Genomic DNA, 18650 nt, shown 5'->3' on the forward strand with positions numbered 1-18650 from the left:
TCTGAGGGGCTTCTGGTATGCAGGATTTCTGCTGGGATCTCTAGGTTAACACAGTACAAAAACTGGAACTATGATATTTTTCCACAGAGAGGACAACAAATGCTCCTTGAGTAGCATCCAAAGAGCCAGCACGTGCCATACCCAGATTTATCTGTCTTTTGCTTATTGAAGACCACAGGTGGTTTTCCAGGGTGAAAATCCCATCTTCTTTATCAAACAGACAATGCAACAAAATGTATTAACAAGAGAAAACTTAATAGATTGCCCGAAATATTTCCATTCGTTAAATCCACACATGTATGCTGCACTCACACATCTATCTGCAGAATACTTTATGGATCTCCAGTAGGAGATTAACAGTAATTTATAACATTCAGAGGAACCAATGGGTCTGAAAAAAGAATGAGAGCACTGAAGTATTCCTCATTCCTTACAGAACATATGTGAGACTGAGAAAGCCCCTATTCCAGGGATTATTTTTGTTTTTAAGGAATATTAGTAGTACAGGGATAACCTTATTTTTCCCATATTAGTATACATTATCATCACAAGACTAGTTAGCAAATTAGAGATTTTTGTAGAAGACACTGATAATTTTTCCCTTAGAATTAATTTAACAGAATGACACAAACAAAAAGCCCCAAAGAACACCCCCAAAACCAAAGAGTTTAATAAAACTGAAAGATTCAGCTTGGCTCTTTGTAGCTTGCCTGAGAGAGAATTCTTTGACTGCCCTCAAAACCAAGAGAGAAAGTTATATTTTTTGTTAATATTTCTATCTGACATGAAGCCATCATTTCTAATGACTGAAATGATAGCCATAGATACAGACAGGCACTGCTGCTCTGTCCATTGGTTTCACTGTTCTTTCTATATCCTGAGTTAGTACAAACACAGTGCAAACCAACAGATTTCAAGGTAAGGGTCAGGCTGATAAATGGTTGCCCCAAAAATGCCTATGTCCTTCCCCAAGTCAGTGACTTGGTGCTGAGCTCTGAATGCAGATATAAGCTCAAACTTTTTTTATTTATCAGAGTATAGGAGTAAAAGAATCTAAAAAGGGAAAGAACAAGTCACAAAGGAAACATAAGAGGAAAAATTGGGTATTTAATGTAAGATACAAAGAACAATTTTAGCATTAAAAATGCATGAAGAGAAACATCAATATCAGTTCATTACTTTTCCCTTGGAAAAAGATAAATACAAATGTCTCATTTGTACTTTGTTTGTAGCCTGATTTCTACATACAGCAGGATGTTTTTATTGCAACATCAGCTCTGTTTGATCACATACATTTTTGAATCATTCTTATTTGGAACACAAAAGGAACTTCACTTGCTATCTGCTCAAAAGCTGCTCTAGAAGAAATTTCTCTTTTTTTTTTTTTGTTTTTTGTTTTTTCCTGACAAGCAACTTTCTCATGTGCTTATTCCTGTGCAGCCGCTCACCAAAGAAATTTTACAAGGAAGAACTGGTTAAAAAAAAAAAAGGCTGGTGTTTATGAAGCATAATTACATTCAGAGAGCTCAATATAAAACCTCACGGATCAAAAAACATTAGTTCAATTATCCAAGTTTCAAGTCCGATTACAAATATTCATGTGAAGATAATTACAGCGCAGCTGTCAGTTCTAAAAAGGCCTGCTGTACATAATGAATTGTCCTCTTATGGCTTATGGAATGAAGGGAAGTGTTATTAGCCAACTTTTGTAATATACATATTACAGCAGGAGACGTTATCTCTCACTAAACCAAAAAGGACTGAGAACCGGTCATCTTTATGACAGAAAAAGCAGAAGTTTAATAACATACAGTGATGTTAATTTATAATTTGCCATCCCAATAACTGTGCTTTCATAACGGGTCTATCCCATCAAGAAGCATGACTAGATGTGAATTTCTAATTATAAGGACTATAGAATAAGTCATACAGACTCTAGGAGGAAATCAAAGCAGCATTAAGTTCTGAAGACATTGTTCAATCCAGGAGCAATTTCACTAAAATGGAATTTGAATGCTCTAGAAGTAATCTGTCATTCTGTAGAACCCAAGGGAAGTTGTATCAACTAAATATGCACCTTATTTACAATTTTTATACATTTGAATGAAAAAGCCCATTCAGTCCATCAGTAAAATGGCTCCCCACCTATGTGTGTCTCACAAACTTATTTTAACACTGGATTCATTTGGAGACTCTCTGGACACGAGCTACAAGGTTTTAAACACAATGATTTGGAATCAAATGAAATGGATGTGGGTGGGCAAGCCACTTCTTTTCCACTGTCTCACTTTTACAACATGGTGAAAAGCAAGAATAATGCCACTGACTTCTTTTTGCAAAGCACCTCCAGGTCTACAGGTAAAAAACTAACTGAAAAAATCTCTCTGTTAAATCCAGATATAAAATCCAGGAGACATTAAAGGGAAATTTTCCAAGAAGGAGAAAAGGTCCATATTAAGCTTTTCTCACCAGAACACTGGACCTTTGTTAAGAAAAGCTGACTGGTTCTGAATGCATTTTCATCAGCTCACTAAAGGGCACTGGTACAGATCTGCCTCTTCCTCAGACTGCCCATTTTGTCCCTGCTCCAGCAATGTACTTCACATACTTTTAACTGAAAACATTTCTCTTATTAATTTTAATTGAAACTATTCAAATGTTTAATGTTCCCCCTCGTTAAGTCATTTGCTGGAACAGGAAAAGGACAGTATCAGGCACACTATGTCAGCCCATCTCCCAGGGGCCAAGAGAACAAGAAATTCTATGTCATATTAAGAGACTAAAATTCCTCTTTTGTGGCCAGGATTATCTATGAGCTGCTATTGTTGGTCATTCTTGATAAAAAAAAACCCCTCAAAAATTGCACCTGGATTCAACAGAAGATAACCAAGAAGATGGCTTATACAAATGGAACAGTTTGCAAAAGGTGTGTGTGACATAAAGGGGAATATTTGGAATGGTGCATACTACTTGTTTCTATCTTTGGTCACATGTAATGAGCTGAAAATTATCAACCTGTTTGGTCCCTTGGTTGAAAAGAATTTTTTTTGGCACAAGTTCAAGCCTCAATGTAGCAACCTCCAGACCTCAGAGCAATATAATATTCAATCCCTGCACAGATTTGGTTTCAGTTAATCTGTAGTCTGCTCTTGCAGCAGGGAGAGGTAGAATTTGGCCGTAACATATTCGCAAAGTACAGTCAAATTAAGCTCCTTGGTGTACCACATAATCACAAGTAATTATTGTGTACATACTTGAAAGCATATTCTCATTATGTTCAGCACATGGAACCCCCACTGACATTAATGGGAATTCCATGCCTGAATGTAAAAGACACCCATGTGTGTGGGTTTGGGTTTTGTGTGTTTTTCCCCTATTTCTGAGAGTCACAATAATCTTGTAATGAAGACTTAGCCTTGGGTCTTGAAAGACCTGGGTTCTATCTGCCACTAGGCTCTTGTGAGACTTCAAGCAAGTTATTTCATTTTACTAATCTCTGTTCCACAAACATTAACAAATACTACTTCCCCACCTCACCCGTCCTTCTTGCCCTCTCTATCTCTTCTTCCTATTTGAAACTCTGGACTTAGCCTGCAACTTTCCATCTGCTTGTTCTTGTGCATGAGGGGCACAGATTTCACTTGACTATTCAAAGCACTATCAGAGTACAGACAATAAAAATAGCCTTGCAATGATGTTCAAAAACATGTTAAAAATCCTGAACAACCACCACATTTGGCAATGTCAAAAGAAATTTGCTTCAGACTTTTTGGTGTCCAAGGCCACTACACTTTCAGTATTTGCCCTATTGCTTTCAAACAGTTTTTAGCAATTGTCACAGACACCAGCATTAGATCTAAGAGAGAAAAGAGCCTTTGATTTTCAGTTGATTATCTAAAGCCATGGGAGCCAGTAAACACACATCACAAAAATCAATGAACAGCACACGGCTGTTCCCAAGTAAAAGTCATTCTTCTAGAAGAAATATTACTCAATTTGGCCAGAAATAGTTCTCAAAAGGACTATATCCTAATCTATACATCCTCTTATTTGGTTTGAAGACATCCTGATAATAAAAAATACACACAGGTATGCTTTGACAGCTATTCTTCATGGTCCTCCAGAAAACATCATCAGTGTTATTTATACTTGGAGGGAAAATGCAGAGATCAGCCCAATATTCATAAAAACAATAGAAAAGTATAGTTAGTACTGCTGGAAAGAATGTCAGCAAGCACGCTTGCTATTTGGTTAGCTTAACTCTGAAAAGCAGGAGAGAAGCCAGAACAATATACATTTGCAGGGGTTTATTTTGACAATGTGTTTAGCTGTTCAGTTGTTTCAGATCTTTTTCCTCCTCAAATGCCAGTACTATTTTTTAAAGGCTCATCTCAGGTATTAAACAACAACCAGCTTAAAAAACGGTACAGTAGATCTGAAAACAGCAAACTAGTGGTGGGATTGTTTCTAGGAGGGAAAGGTCCATGGAAACTGCTGTTTAAGTTGGCAGGACACGTCTACTTCATAGTAGAAAAAATGTTCCTGTTATAAAACACTTCTCTTGTTAGCAAGTGCTGCAGATAAAGGGGCAGCTGTACTTTGCTTACCTCACGTGTGACTCTTCCGTTGTTATCAAAGTCATACAGTGTGAAGGTCCATTCTTGCCTGTTATCTTCCTCTACAGACACATCACATTGCAATTCCTAAGAAACATGCAAAGAGCAGCTGATTACCTAAAGCAAAAGGCTTGTTTGCAGAAGAGACTCCCTGTAGGAGACTGCTTGCTTTCTTCCTTCCTCCCTCCCTTGTGGGGGGAAGCTCTCGGGGTATGTCCCAGAGAGGTCTCTGTCCATCACAACAGAGGTCCCATCATAATCACACAACACGCCTAACTCTCCAGGCTACACCTCAGGGAATTCACAACTTGCTTTCTACTTCATTGTAGAAAAGAGGAAAAGGTACAAGAATACTATTCCCTGAAGCTCTTGAAACATGGTAAGACTCCCCACTAAAATGTGAGAAGGAAAATTACGCTTAACTCAGGAAGAGGAAGACAAGAGAAGCAGACTGACAGAGAGAGGTGGCAAACCACAGGGCCAGGAGTAAGGATTAACGCAGTGTGGACACAGATTCCCACCAGTGAGAACTGTTCTCAACACTGATATTTGATGGGCAAAGGTTGTCAGAGTTAGTGCAGTACAATATCATGCCACTGAAGCTCCTGGATCAGAGCCTGCCTTGGAACTGGCAAGAACAACTTCGGAGTAGTGCCTGCTCCTTGTTTTCACTATGCTTCTGTTAGTGAGAGTGTGATCTGTGGAAACCTGAGAGAATCAATTTGTTAAATGGGAAAAAAAATCCCCAAACCAAAACCAAGAACAAAGGATGCACTTTGACTGACTCCAGTCACCTGGGTGCAAATCGTTTGCTGCCTCTCAAGGCATGTGCAATCAGAATTATCCAGAACCACAAAAAGGCAAAACAGAGAAGTTACAGTGCAATTAAAATAAAAGTCACTGTATGCAAGTAAAATAAACAGCCCCAAATAGCTTCAGCATGATAGACCTCAAAACACCTGGTTGATCTTCCGACTTGAAACCAATTCCCTACAGCAGTTATGGGCACCCCGTCCCCTGCCGAGTTCAAAGGCAGCCTCCTCTCAGTTGTAACAAGCCCGGCTGAGAGCTGCCAAGTGCCCCACACTCCACTGTGGAAACACAGTTTCGTATTACATAAACATTCCTGGCACCTTTAAAAGCCAAATCACTTTCACCTCAGGTTTAGACCTCTTGTCGCAGCACTCCCGTTTCTGATTCTTTTATACCTTTGAAGCATTTACAGTCTCTTAGCTCCCAGCTTACATTGCTGGAAAACTTTCATTTGTAGAACAAGGGAAAAAAATATCAATACTTGGTTTCTTGCCACATATTAATACTTCCCTGTCCCACATTGCCTAACATAACATCTTTATGTGAGGATGTGCTCTGCTTAGCTAAGAGCCATGGAAACCTTCCGTGCATTAGTCACGGTGCCTAGAACCAAGTGCTAACCTTTATGGCATGCCAAGAACTACTTGGGAACAAGCACAGACTTTGCTGGTACTGTGGAGTTCCAGCTCCTCTGGCACCATCCATGTTGACAGGTGTCCTCCAACGTTCAAATGTCAAGGCACTGTTAACTGCAATTTATCATGCCTTTCCTGTCTGCAAATGTCTGCTACTTGAGGTAGAATATAAAATAGGCCTAGAAAAAGAGTTATAGCTATGGGAAAAAAAACAAACCCAAACCTAGGAAAAAAGAAAAGTCACCTCCCCAGAAGGCACAAAAGCAACACTTGAACTACACATGGGAAACCTACCTCGCCCTAATCTGCTTTAAAACAATAAAATATGAAATGGTACCAGACTGAGAAGGAAGAGAACACTCCAGCCATTACGAAAGGTGCCTGCATGGTCTTTGAAACATCAACTGAGGAAACACAAAGCTCATTGCTTAGAGAGGCTGACAGCACCAAAAGGCTGGAGTGCAGACATGAATATTTGTGCTGTTTTTTGCTGGTGCCAGAATATCTTCCTCCTCACCAAGACAGACAACCCACTAGCTGGGTGACTGCATGTTTCCATACTCATATTAATGAAAACACTCCCTACAGAAACAAAACCTGCCAACTGCACACAGTGTCTGACAGTTATATGATGTTATACAGATGCAAGCCTACAAGGAAATAGCCCATAGGACTCATGACCCTCATCCTCCTGCCATGTGACCCGATGGATTTCCCACACAGCAGGTCAGGGTTATTTCACTTTGGAGACCTGGGCACTGAAGATCAATCATTGCAGAAGCTTTCACAGACATCTTTTACGTTAGACAGATTTAACCAAGTGCAATAGTGCATGAAAGTCAATTTCAAGATTTGATAATACAGTAGCTGGCCTAATAAATAAAAGGTTAAACTGAAAGCTTCTTCTTACTATGCATTTCAGATCCTGCAGAGAAATAACTATCATTTGATTCTCTCCAAACCTGGAAATAAGTGTCACTAATCACCTCATTTGGAGCACTGACAGTAAGGCACTGATTTGTGCCAGTTCTGCTGCCTCCTGTACCCACTACAAACTCTGGGAGCAATAAACATGCATCAGATGACACTATTTGGTCCACAGGTTATTTTTCTACCATAATTATGTCAGTACAGTGAAACTTTAAAATACAAAGGACTTACTTCAAATTTCAGTTGCTTCTTGGAACTTGTGCGTGTGTCACTTTCTTTTTCTGCTTTCTTTTCATCTCCACTGCAAACTCCATCTGTCTTCTCTGGAGGCAAAGCCACTGCGAAAAGCACATTTAAGAAAAAATGCTTATAAGGAAATGTCAAAGCAGTCTCATATTTGCAAATCTGTCTTTATATTTAGGGTGAAATTGATATCAGCAAACTTGTATGAGAGGATCATTATACTTGATTTGCTTTTGTGTTCACTACACATCTGGGATAATTTCAGCAGACAATCTACCAACAGCTTTTGGTACACAGCCTCTCCTACAAACATCACTAGAGTCACAGGAAGTTCAAACACAGTATTATGAGAATATAAAATAGCAGAACTGTTACTGCAAATAAGTTGAATAATTTGCAAAATATTGAAAGTTTCTGACATATTGCAAAAACCCATCACATTCACCAGCAGTGAGTGAAGTAATGAAGCTGAAATAAAGCCCTCATTCTGTTCCAGTTCCACTCTTCAAACACACACGAAGCTTAGCACCTTCCAAGAAGGCAACACTACCTGCCAAAAAGGTTAAGCTGCATTTTTTCAATGCATGAAATAGCATATTTCACTCAAGTTTCAAGTTATAACATCAGGCACTTGCATAAATCAATAGCACTCATAAAGAACATCAATATTAATATCTATCACAACATATCATAACATAGATATATAACAGAAAGATATATGCTGCTCAAATGGATGAAAAGACAAATGCCTAGAACTAAATAGCTTCCAATAGTTCCCTTGGCTTCTGCAGGGCCATTCAGCCTTGCACATGATGAAACCCTATATCTGGAGAAAACTAATTCTATCTTCATTAGCATTATGAAAATATAAACAAACTTTTTAACCCTACCCTCAGACTTTTAGATGTGATTTTTTACACATCCACACACCTCTGCCAACGTTATGCCCACACTCCATTACATATAGCAGCAATCCTTCCAACTCACCAAAACCCAGCAAAGTTGCAAAACCACAGGTCCTAAAGTCAGCATTTTCTTCTGTTGCACTGCAGCATTTGCATCTATCCAAAGCCTTTATCCTAATGCTATGTTAGGAGCTGTTTCTTGGGGATGCCTTTGGCAGTAGCATCTCATTAAGTGCCAGTTCAATCAAATCAAATTCCTTACAAAAAAGGTGACATGATCCCCTCCAGTTCAGGGTGACCCATTTCAGACTGGGTTTACTGGCTCTCCTGGTGTTCCACACTGCTGAGGCGCCTCCCAAACATTCTTCCAGGAAAGCAAGTCACTAACATGCTACAAGTTAAGATACTTCATTAGCCATTTTCCAGGTCTTTCATGTTTACAATAGAAAAAATAAGCTTCAAGAAACCAACCAACAACACCAACAAAAAACCAAAAACAAACCTCCAAAACCAAAATAAAACTCTTACAACTCCCATTACCATAGCTTCATACTCTCAGAAATTCCAGAAGATTTCTGCCCCAACATTCACATTGTCACACTGCATTACATTTGTTTGTCTAAATTTAACATTACTTTTGTTTGTTTGTTTTCAAAACTGTGGTACGCTATATAAGATGGATGTACAGTAAAGAAAAGGGAATAAATTTGAAACGCTTTGACCTTTGGTGGTTTTGAGGTTATACTAACACCAGCTTCTCAATACACACACATAATTTGCATTATACCAATTTGATAGTGTTTACTGTACACATACTGACATGTTGATATGCTTTGATTTCTACTCCAAGTCATGTTAGGATTCCTTACACCAAACATAAGCTAAGTAGGAAGGTCAGACAAAGGAAGTCAAAGCTGCTTCACAGCAGTTTCTTCCATGATTCTTTTAAGCTGGTGTTATTGGATGAGCAGGGACTGTTTCTTAGGAGGCTTTTGTATAGTGTTTATCACAGGTAAGACAGGTATTAAAATAAATATTGTTTCTAATACATAACTTTGAAGTATATCTGACAAATGCTGTTTGCTTTACACTCACTTTGCCCTTTGAATATAACTCTACATTCCTAGAAGTTCAAAGCTAAGGTGACAAAAAGACCCCCATACAACAAAAGACAACATTTGTTTGCCTACTTCAATCCAGCCTTGTTGCTTCATTCTAAAATCAACAAGAAATGAAAAAGTAACCTGGGTCTTCATAACAAGGGCAGTTAAACTGATAATGGTTCTTCATAACTATTAGACACACCCTAGATTTTCAGTGCCTCGTCTGCACCAGTGACTGGTTTTTCACAAGCACAGTTATAACTTGATAAAAACTTCTGTAAAAGAGGCTTTTGTAATCCCTCCCAGTCTTGCTCTAAGGAATGTGAAATAAATGAAAGATGGACTGGTATGACCTCTAAGCTTCTTTGGGACAGTGAACAGCCATTTGGAAAAATATATCCACTCTTGTTATCACACATTCCTTTAAATGTTTAAAAGTACACAATGGCCAAAAGACTCCTACAGTTGTCTTTTATCTGTTGAGTGTCAGTATCCCTCATGACAATCCCAAATGGCAATGGCATGGCAGACTGAATTAGGCATAGCACTGTGAGGCAGATCCTGCAGGAGGTGGCTATTCCCTGCCACAGTGCCCTTTGCTGGGTTTTCTGTCAGAACAAAGTGTCTAACAGAGCATTCTCTCCTTCCCACCACCATGCACTGAGCTGAAAGCCACTGGCATTAGCACTGAGCACCAGAGCCCAGCAGGTGCTGCAGAGAGGAACAGGACAGAGTTACCTTCTGCTGAAGGAGCAGCCCTTCCCCTGGTATGGTTAACAGCCTTTCTGGATGTACAGTTTGTGTGTTCAGTATAATTCACTTTCACTTTAATGTATAATTTATGTAACAGAGGAAAAATGAGCACCGACAAATTAGTCTTCTCAAAAAACAAGGGTTCAACTATTGGAGAAGGAGGGGATACATCTTGCAGTACGCTCCTTGGGAGAGTTTAAATAGTGTATGCCAGAAATTATCCTCTTTGAGCTTCGCTGACCTTTGATCTGAAGAACTTATTGGCCTTGCTGCTCCAGGGAATTATCCTTTGAAATCAGTTACTCATTTTGGAGCTCAAATGAAATGGGGAAATCTGGTGATCTCATCCTGATGTCAAGTTTCGTTCAGCAAAGAAAAATGAAATCAAACTGAAGAAACTTTAAAGGGCAATATAGAGATACTAAAATAATATTAGCAAGTGATCAAACAACGTGTCTGTGCATATATATCTACATGCCTTATCCAAACGCAATGAACATTTAAAAATACATACTTGTTTTGTCTGAGAAGAGAAGGAGAAGTGTTTGGTATCTTGCTGCTATACTTAGTTTTGACTATTGACATGTGCTCAATTTCATGAGGGATACAAACACATGCAGAGCCTACTTATAAATAAAATGAGAATGTCTGCTTGGGACAGTTAAAACTGGCAGCCTGTAAACAGAGATCCACCAGTGAGCCGCATGCCAAGGTTTCAGATACATTCACAATGTGAACTTCCTTTCAGCTCTGCCAATGATATTAAACCAGACCAGACAAGATAGCTATCTCAAAGGACTGTGGAGAATTAATAGACTTGTGTTTCCAAAGTCTAGGTCATCAGAATTAAGTCTGCATACAATACATCATCTGTGCAAAAATACTTACTTACCTCCCTGCTCAGATAACAAGTCCTGACAAAAAGAACGTGCTACATAGACAAATACACAGAGAAACATACCCTTGTTGTGGGAATCCACAACTGGAGGGGAAAAAAAGTATATGTATTGCATCTCATGGGAATAACCATATGCTCTCAAAAACAATGTTCCCTAACAGAATGTTTCTTGAATTGAAATACTGCATATGTTTTCTTTATTATGTTCTTTCCTTGTTCATTATTAATGGTCTTGTATTCACTTCTATAACCTTAAGACACTATAAAAATGGGTCTGGACAATATTTGAAATTGGAAAGACAATAAAGCAAAAATATTAACTTGGAAAAATTGTGAAATACCATTCTTTCATGAAAAACAAACTGACTGGCTTAAGTGTATTAGCAGATGTTTCTCTCTACAATTGTTAATTACTACCACCCAATTGCTCATAATTGAAGTGGGGGAGGAAAAGAGTAAGAGAATGAGCACCAGTTTAAAGATATTAAGACTCATCACAGAAGAATTAAGCCTTTTTTTTCAGAGTTTGGGTTTGTTTTTTTTTTTCATTCCTAAGGAAAGGGAGCAATAATTCAAAATGCTGCTTAGGAATCACCAAAATACCCCAGAAATTAGGTAAACCAATTCCTGTGCTCTGTGTATTGAATGAAGTTAGAATAGTAAGCTTCAGGCAGAAAAAATATCTTTCTCTTGCCTCTATCCTGCATCTCACAATAAGGGAGAAAAAAATAAAACACCAAAATAGAGCTGCACTCAGCTGGAAAAGTTAGTGTTTAAACTTTCACCCTCACTCAGGTGGTGTGAGCCACGTTTCTCAAATGCTCATTCCAGCAAAGGAACATGTGCTTTGTCAAATGTTCTGCCTTCTCAAATAAGGACACTTCACTCTAATTTTCAACCATACTTTGCATTTCAGTCAGATGAATTAACGGGATCTTGAGGCCAGAACCAAAGGGTGCAACTCAGATCAATGTCCAAGTCCAGGCTACCAACTCCAAATTTTGCACAGCAGTTAGGAGAACTCATGCTAAATAGACAAATAACTTCAGAACCTCCTTGGTAGGACAGCCTTTCCAAAAGGTGATTGTTGCATCACCTTAACTCAAAAAGCAGAACTATGGGACAAGCTGTGCAATTCCACAGTGGTGAATTATGACTGGACATTACCAGTGATGTCTTAATGTCAGGGTCATTATTGAGAGAAACTAAAGTAAAGGTAAAATTGGAGAATTGACAAAAATGCCACCTATGAAAGTCAGCACCTGCTACCTGTGAAACCAAACCTTTGAAGGGTAATATTATTAGCCTTCCTCTCATTTAGGATGGAGTGGATTCCACAGCAATTCCTTAAAACTACTACCAGAAGCAAAGGGACAGAATTATCTGTAAATGGGGAAAAGAACAAACCACACACTAGAACCTGAGACGTGAGAGAGTAGGATAAAAGCAAAATTTAAAAATTACCTATTAAGACAAGGAGAGGAAGTCATAAGCACTTATATAATGGTCAAACTGAACTTCAGCAGCAGTATTTGACTGGTGGGATTGAGCTTCCAAGAGCTGGCCAAGCCCAGTAGTGAAATTTCTATGGACATCAACAGGGTCAGGGTTTCCCTTCCAATTTACAGACCTAGCAGATGCAGCAGGACTTAGAGACTATGAGAACCAAAGGGACAGAAAGAGAATTCATTTCATTGTTTTATCTGAGGTCTCTGATGTCTAAGTTATCTGCCAACATTTTTCTCATTGCAAACATAATAAACATTCATTCATACATGACATTCCTCAGTGACTGCGCAACAACCAGAGCAATAACAACCATGTTTGAAAGTCTAAATTGAGCAGAAGTCCTTTAATTAATAATTACATTCACATTCAGATTTCACTTTTAAGTTCTCCTGGAGGCCATGGATTAGGAAACATCATCCTCATTAAGCACACTTTGTTTTATTCCACTGATTTGATTGAAATATACCCCTGGTGGAGATAACCCTGCTTGAGCAAAGGCCCTCTTCTCCAGTGGCAAATGAACACAGGGAGAACGGGATCAGGGAGGAACATTCCTGTTCCACAGCCACCAGAACAAGCACATAGAAAAACAGGCTCCTCCTGGGTCAGTGCCAGAAACACGTATTTAGCTTTCCCTGACTGAAAGCTGAAGCTGATGAATTAGACACACCCTCCAAAACAACAAAGATCAAGCTGCCTTCTCTGAAACTTACTGTAGGGAAATTATTGTCCATTTTACATCCAGTGGGACAAGTCAAAACCAATTTAGAGGAAGCTGTAGAAGTGCCTCCTACCAATCTGGGTTGGGTATTTCAACCTGAAAATATGGAGAGAATCCATGTTCTCTTTCATGGTTTCTTCTTGACAGTCAGAACACAAATTAAAGACTCAACTGCAAACCACAGGGGAAAAGAAGTCACAATGTCACAAGACCTACTGCCAGCACCAGGAAGAGACAGAGCAGAGGAGTAGTGACTCAGACCTTGTGACAGCTTGCAAAAAAAAAGAAAAAAAGAAAACCAAACCAAACCCCCAACAAAAATAGACAATCAAAATATGTTTTAAATATTCAGGCACGGTTCTAACTGACAAGACACTACTAGGACAGTGAGGAATGGCTAAGCAGAAATTCACTGTGGATTTTTTTTGCTATTTCCTTGCAAAAAAAGCTTTGTACTAAAGACGTAGATACAAAAGACAATATGGTTTCTCTCTGCTAGCCAGGGTGTAACTCATACATGCATAAACACTAAACCTAGATTTCCCACACTCTATCTGGATTGAGTTTGCTGAAAGGAGGGAGTTTGTTGAATTTTGCCAGATTATGATTCCCTTTTCCAATTAGTTCCCCAACTGGCTGTATTTCATCAACAGAAACTGCCAGATTAAATGCCTTACTTGACCATCTTCACCCAAAATACTTTCATGTTCAGTTCTCAAGCTTCAAAATACCTTTTGGATGAAGATCAGACAGCACTAAACAGAATTACTAATTAATTAAGCAAAGTTAAATTTTAAACACTGTTTGTTGTGTTAGCCAAAAGCCTGAACAGAACAGTCCTTTTTTTTCCCTTCCTCATTGGAGATCAAAGAAGATAATTTCTCATTCCCCACCCCTAGTTTTAAAAAAAAAAGAAGATGAAAGCAGGGAAGAATCTCCATAAGCTCTGGTCAGAATAGCTCAGGATGGTACCTGCAGAAGCAAGATTTTTGTTTGATCAGTGGACATATCAAAACCCACACCAACAGAATGCAGTCTGTTGTATCATTTAAGATGGTAAGTGTTCCTTAAGTGAAAACTGTCAGTGTCATATGGACCACTTACCACTTTCTTACAGTGCAGTATGTCCCAGGGCTCTGAATGGGCCTGTGAAGTGTTGAATTCAGTTACTGAACATGGACAGATGGGGACATCAACTGATCACTTGTGACTTAAAACAAAAGAAAAGACCTCTCTTCTCTAAAGCTGGTCCTACACTGATTTCAGTTAGGAACTGGTAACAATTTTGCTTTTTAAAAATCCATTCTCAGTGTAAGTTGCAGACATGCACATTCATATAGAATTTTCTATCTTAAATTTCCTTTGCCTTTGCTTTGTCTCTTTGGATTTTTTCCCGCTGAGATTCACAAGGAAAGGAAAAGAAGAAAAGAACCCAGCCCCTGCATAACCCTTTATTCAAATGAAGACTGAGTAGGTAATGTTATTAATAATGCAGTCTTTGATATTAACTCGCTCCCATCTAACCTGGTTGTTCAATAAGAAAAATGTGTTTCCACCACCTCTACTGTGATAACAGGACCTCTAAAGGTATCTGAACTGTAATTTTCAATTCATCAGAATTGCTTCCCATGAGGATGAATGTCACTCTGACCCTCACAGAACTAACCTGTTACAGAGAGCAGTGTTGTCAACCTACGCTGTAACATTATTTTGGCTGTGATGAATGGTTACAGATCTGACAACTCTAATAGTTCATATTCAGTAGCAGGTTCAGTGTTCCTCAAAGGCATTCCCATATTACTCTGGGGGCTGCGGGGAGGAGAATGGGGAGAATGATCCACAAACAAGAGGAAAGCATTATTGTGATTAATATTAGTAGTCCACGCATATACATGTGCACATATGTCTCTTTTCCTTATCATATTTCTGCATGGGTGAGGAATAGTACTGAGATCATACATCACATAGTGCTAAACATGCAGAGAAATAAATTTTGTCAAGGCTTGACCCAAGCCCCTGAAGTCTGAGGAGTACACAGGATCTCATCAGAGAGCAATTCCCAGAGCAAAGGGAGGCATCTGCTCACCACTGGTAATGAGTACAGCCTAAGGACCTCAGCCAGAGATGGAAGCCCACATACTGCTCAAACACAGAAAAGGAGATGGTTTGGAGCATGAGCATGATTTGGAACACCCTTTCAGGAGGAGCCAGCTCCGCCTGTTGCTCTAGAGAGCCCACATCTTTGCAACTCAAGATTCAGCTTCCCACTTTGAGCCACCCCTTTGGAGGAAGACCCTGTGATATTCTCCTAGACACTGTCACTGTGAATTCACCTTCAGACGTAGCATCTTGAAATCCAGGCAGCAGTAAGTATGTGCTGGAGGGGCTGGGCTGCTGTCCCTGCAGGGCACAGAGCCTGGCACAGGGCAGCTCCCAGGGGGTCCTGCAGGAGCACAGGGAGAGGACTGGTCTGATTCCCACTCTGCCAACAATGTCCTACCACACCTGGATGGCTCCTCTCTCTTCAAAGGCTCCTTGAAATACCAAAACAAGAGTCTGCAGCACCACGCTTCTGCTTTATGCCTCCACATCCTTAGGATGGACTGTAACTCCCTCCTAAAAATATCTTTCATGCACAGAGTCCAGGGCTGCCTTGGCTTCCCTCAGCAACTCCCGTGCCAGCACGGAGCCCTGAGTGCAGCCCTGGCTGCCAGGCACAGAAATGCTCTCCACTCCTCCAGAGCCCTCTGAAATTCCTTGGGCAGCAGCTCTTTTACTTCTGAGTATTTCAGTTTACAACTACTATTCCTTTCCTCTCTTTCTGTTACCTTTACAGTTTTAAATCCTTTTTGGTACAAAGTTGAGAACTCTGGATGACGTGTTTTATTGGAAAAGGGACCTGGATTGCTGGATCAGATTTATAAAGCAAGAAAAAACTGAATGCTGGTAGTTTTGGGTTGGTTTTTTTTGGGTTTTTGTTTTTTTTTGGTTTTTTTTTGTTTTTTTTTTTTGTTTTGTTTTTTGGTTTTTTTTTGTAGACTGGGGGTTGGGACTTTCCATCTAACAAGAGCAGCTGGACTCCAAGCTCTTTCAAGAGCAGAAATGTTGCTTCAGGTTCATTTCCACAACCCCACAGTGCTGCATTTATTATTTGCTTTTACTCACAAACTAGTTGTGGTTACAAAAAAAAAAGCTTGTCTTCCAAACAAATGACATTTTATCTCTTTCTCCACAGGAGAATAAGGTTGACTGCTACTTGTGCTTTGAGGTTTGGATATGATTGAGATGAAACATCTGTTAAGAAAAAAGGTGTGGGGGGACTTTTTTCTGCTAAAAATATCATGCCTTTTTTTTTTCCACCAAACTTGAAACATGTGATGAAATTCAACTTTTAAAATATAACCCTGGAGCTACTTGAAACTATAAAAGTCTCCTCAGTATCTGAGGCAAGTCAAAATTTCCACTGTTCAAGCTGGGCTTTTATGAAGAGCAGACTTTAGAAAAACCTGTAATCTGTCTAGGTAACAAAGGGCACTTGTTCTGCCTGGTGAGGTAAAACTTTGGGTTTCTGTAGCTACTGCAGCAGAAGTGGAGTTGAAACACACAAAAGCACCCTGATACACACTTTGAATTTGGAACAGCAACTGGCAAAGCAACATGCTTGTCATGGAAATTGCCTCCACAGCTCTGCATCCACACACCCCAGAGTTTGCAAGGCTCAGAGGGTTGTGGTGGCTAAACTTGCCCAGCACAAGGCTCAGCCTTCTGTCTAACTCTGCATCCATCAGGCAGGCCATCTGTATAAAACAACTGCTCCTAAACTCGGTCCCAGAAATGGGTCCCAAACTCGGTCCCATTCAATCCTGCCATAATGTGGGTCCACACACGAGACACTCCAAGACATTAAATCCCCACAGGCAGGAGAGAAGGGCCTTAAAACAGAACCATGCACATGACCTACACAAAAACCTTCTGCAGAAAGCTACCAAACCCCAGCAAAGGCAGCACTCAAGCTCAGTTGTCTGGCTCTACCACAGGTCTGGGAAACACAAGAAAACTTGCATCAGGAATATTTGAGAGTTGCAGCAGGACATATTGCCTATTAAATGCAGTGTTCAAGGTTTCTAAAAATGAGTGGAGTGTTTCATGTAAAGGCAAGGGATCTGAAACATGTATGTTGTCTTCTGAAATATCAAAGGCCAAAACTTCTTTCAATTATAAGGGAAAAAAAACTGGAATAATTCTAGGAACACCAGCATGAGAGTGTTATCTAGTCCAAAATCTTTGACGAGAAATATGCACTAACTTCACATGGACTAAAACAAAAATAGAAAAAAAGAAAAGAAAAGAGAGAGTCACAAGAGAGTCAGAGAAGAATGGCATTTAGAATCACTTTTCAAAAATATGTTTAATAAAACCTCCATGAACTGTGGTCAAAGCTACAAGAAAAATAACTGGTAATAATCGTTGCTGGGAAATTAAAAGTAGAAAAGGACCTTTGTTCAAGCAGAATAAATGAAACCACTGGTATTCATCATGTTTCCAGAGAGATTGTTTTCAAACTCCTGACTTGTTCCCATATTTCATTCTTTGTTCTTGGTGGTGGATGTCCTGGGGCAAAGCTGAAGTGCATTATTACACTGCTGCCCATGTGCAGCTTTATCTGTGCCCACAGACAGGGGCTCCTCTCTCACAGGGGCCCAAGTGCCCCATCTGCCCAGGCACACTGAGCTCACACTGAGGCAGGAGGGCAGGACAGCCCTGGCTGGGGAAGGGTTTGCCAGCTGTGCCCACAGCTGGAGCAGAGCTGTGCACAGCCTGCCTTGCCCTGCACTCCGTGTGACAGCAACCCAGCCCAGCCTGAAGTGGCAGCTCACCCAGCCAGTGAGCCCACAGCACTGACCCAGCCCTTTCAGGCTGCTTGGACAGGCCACAACAAGCCCCACGCCCCTGGCACCCATTGCCACGGGGCACATCCCATTGCCATGGGGCACATCCCATTGCCACGGGGCACATCCCATTGCCACGGGGCACATCCCATTGCCACAGGCACCTTCCACTGCCACAGGCACCTTCCCTAGAGCTGCACTCACTGACACTCACCACAGCCTGCTGCCCAACATCCACCACGATGCCTCGCTCACCTCTGGGGTGCCAAAGGCAAACCCAAGAGCCCTCCTGCCTTCAATGAGATCTCCCTGAGCTACACCCTTTTGGCCTTCCCTTCTTCTGCTTCCCACACTCACCCTGATGGTCTGGCTCTCACAGGCTACAAGGGAAGCAGCTTGAGAGATCTGTAGATGTAGATTTACCAACAGGTGACTTTTTGCCTTCTAGAAAACTAGTTCACGATTACCCCAGAGCTGAAAATAAAAGAATATTCTTATTGTTAATTGATTATTTTTTAAATGACCACTCAGGAAGAGCATTAGCTTCTCCACAGCAGAAGGAAAAGTTGCCAGTCTTAGGTAGATGGAAAGAACATGGAAAACCAATATTATTATAAATACCATGCACATAATAT

The 18650-nt window shown here is 40.2% G+C and overlaps 1 protein-coding gene across 8 annotated transcripts in view; it reads right to left on the bottom strand.

Annotated features, from left to right (window-relative positions):
* The window catches only part of NKD1 (NKD inhibitor of WNT signaling pathway 1), a 271038-nt gene that overhangs the window by 16392 nt on the left and 235996 nt on the right, over positions 1-18650 (bottom strand). For all 8 annotated transcript variants that reach the window (XM_064386408.1, XM_064386407.1, XM_064386410.1 and 5 more), the window contains 2 exons: positions 7226-7332; positions 4608-4703 (listed from right to left, as the gene is read on the bottom strand). In XM_064386408.1, coding sequence (XP_064242478.1) covers positions 4608-4703; positions 7226-7332 — 203 coding nt within the window. The remainder of the gene's footprint in view (positions 1-4607; positions 4704-7225; positions 7333-18650) is intronic.

The sequence above is a fragment of the Passer domesticus genome, chromosome 12 (assembly GCF_036417665.1).
Source record: "Passer domesticus isolate bPasDom1 chromosome 12, bPasDom1.hap1, whole genome shotgun sequence".
In the NCBI taxonomy this organism is placed as follows: domain Eukaryota; kingdom Metazoa; phylum Chordata; class Aves; order Passeriformes; family Passeridae; genus Passer; species Passer domesticus.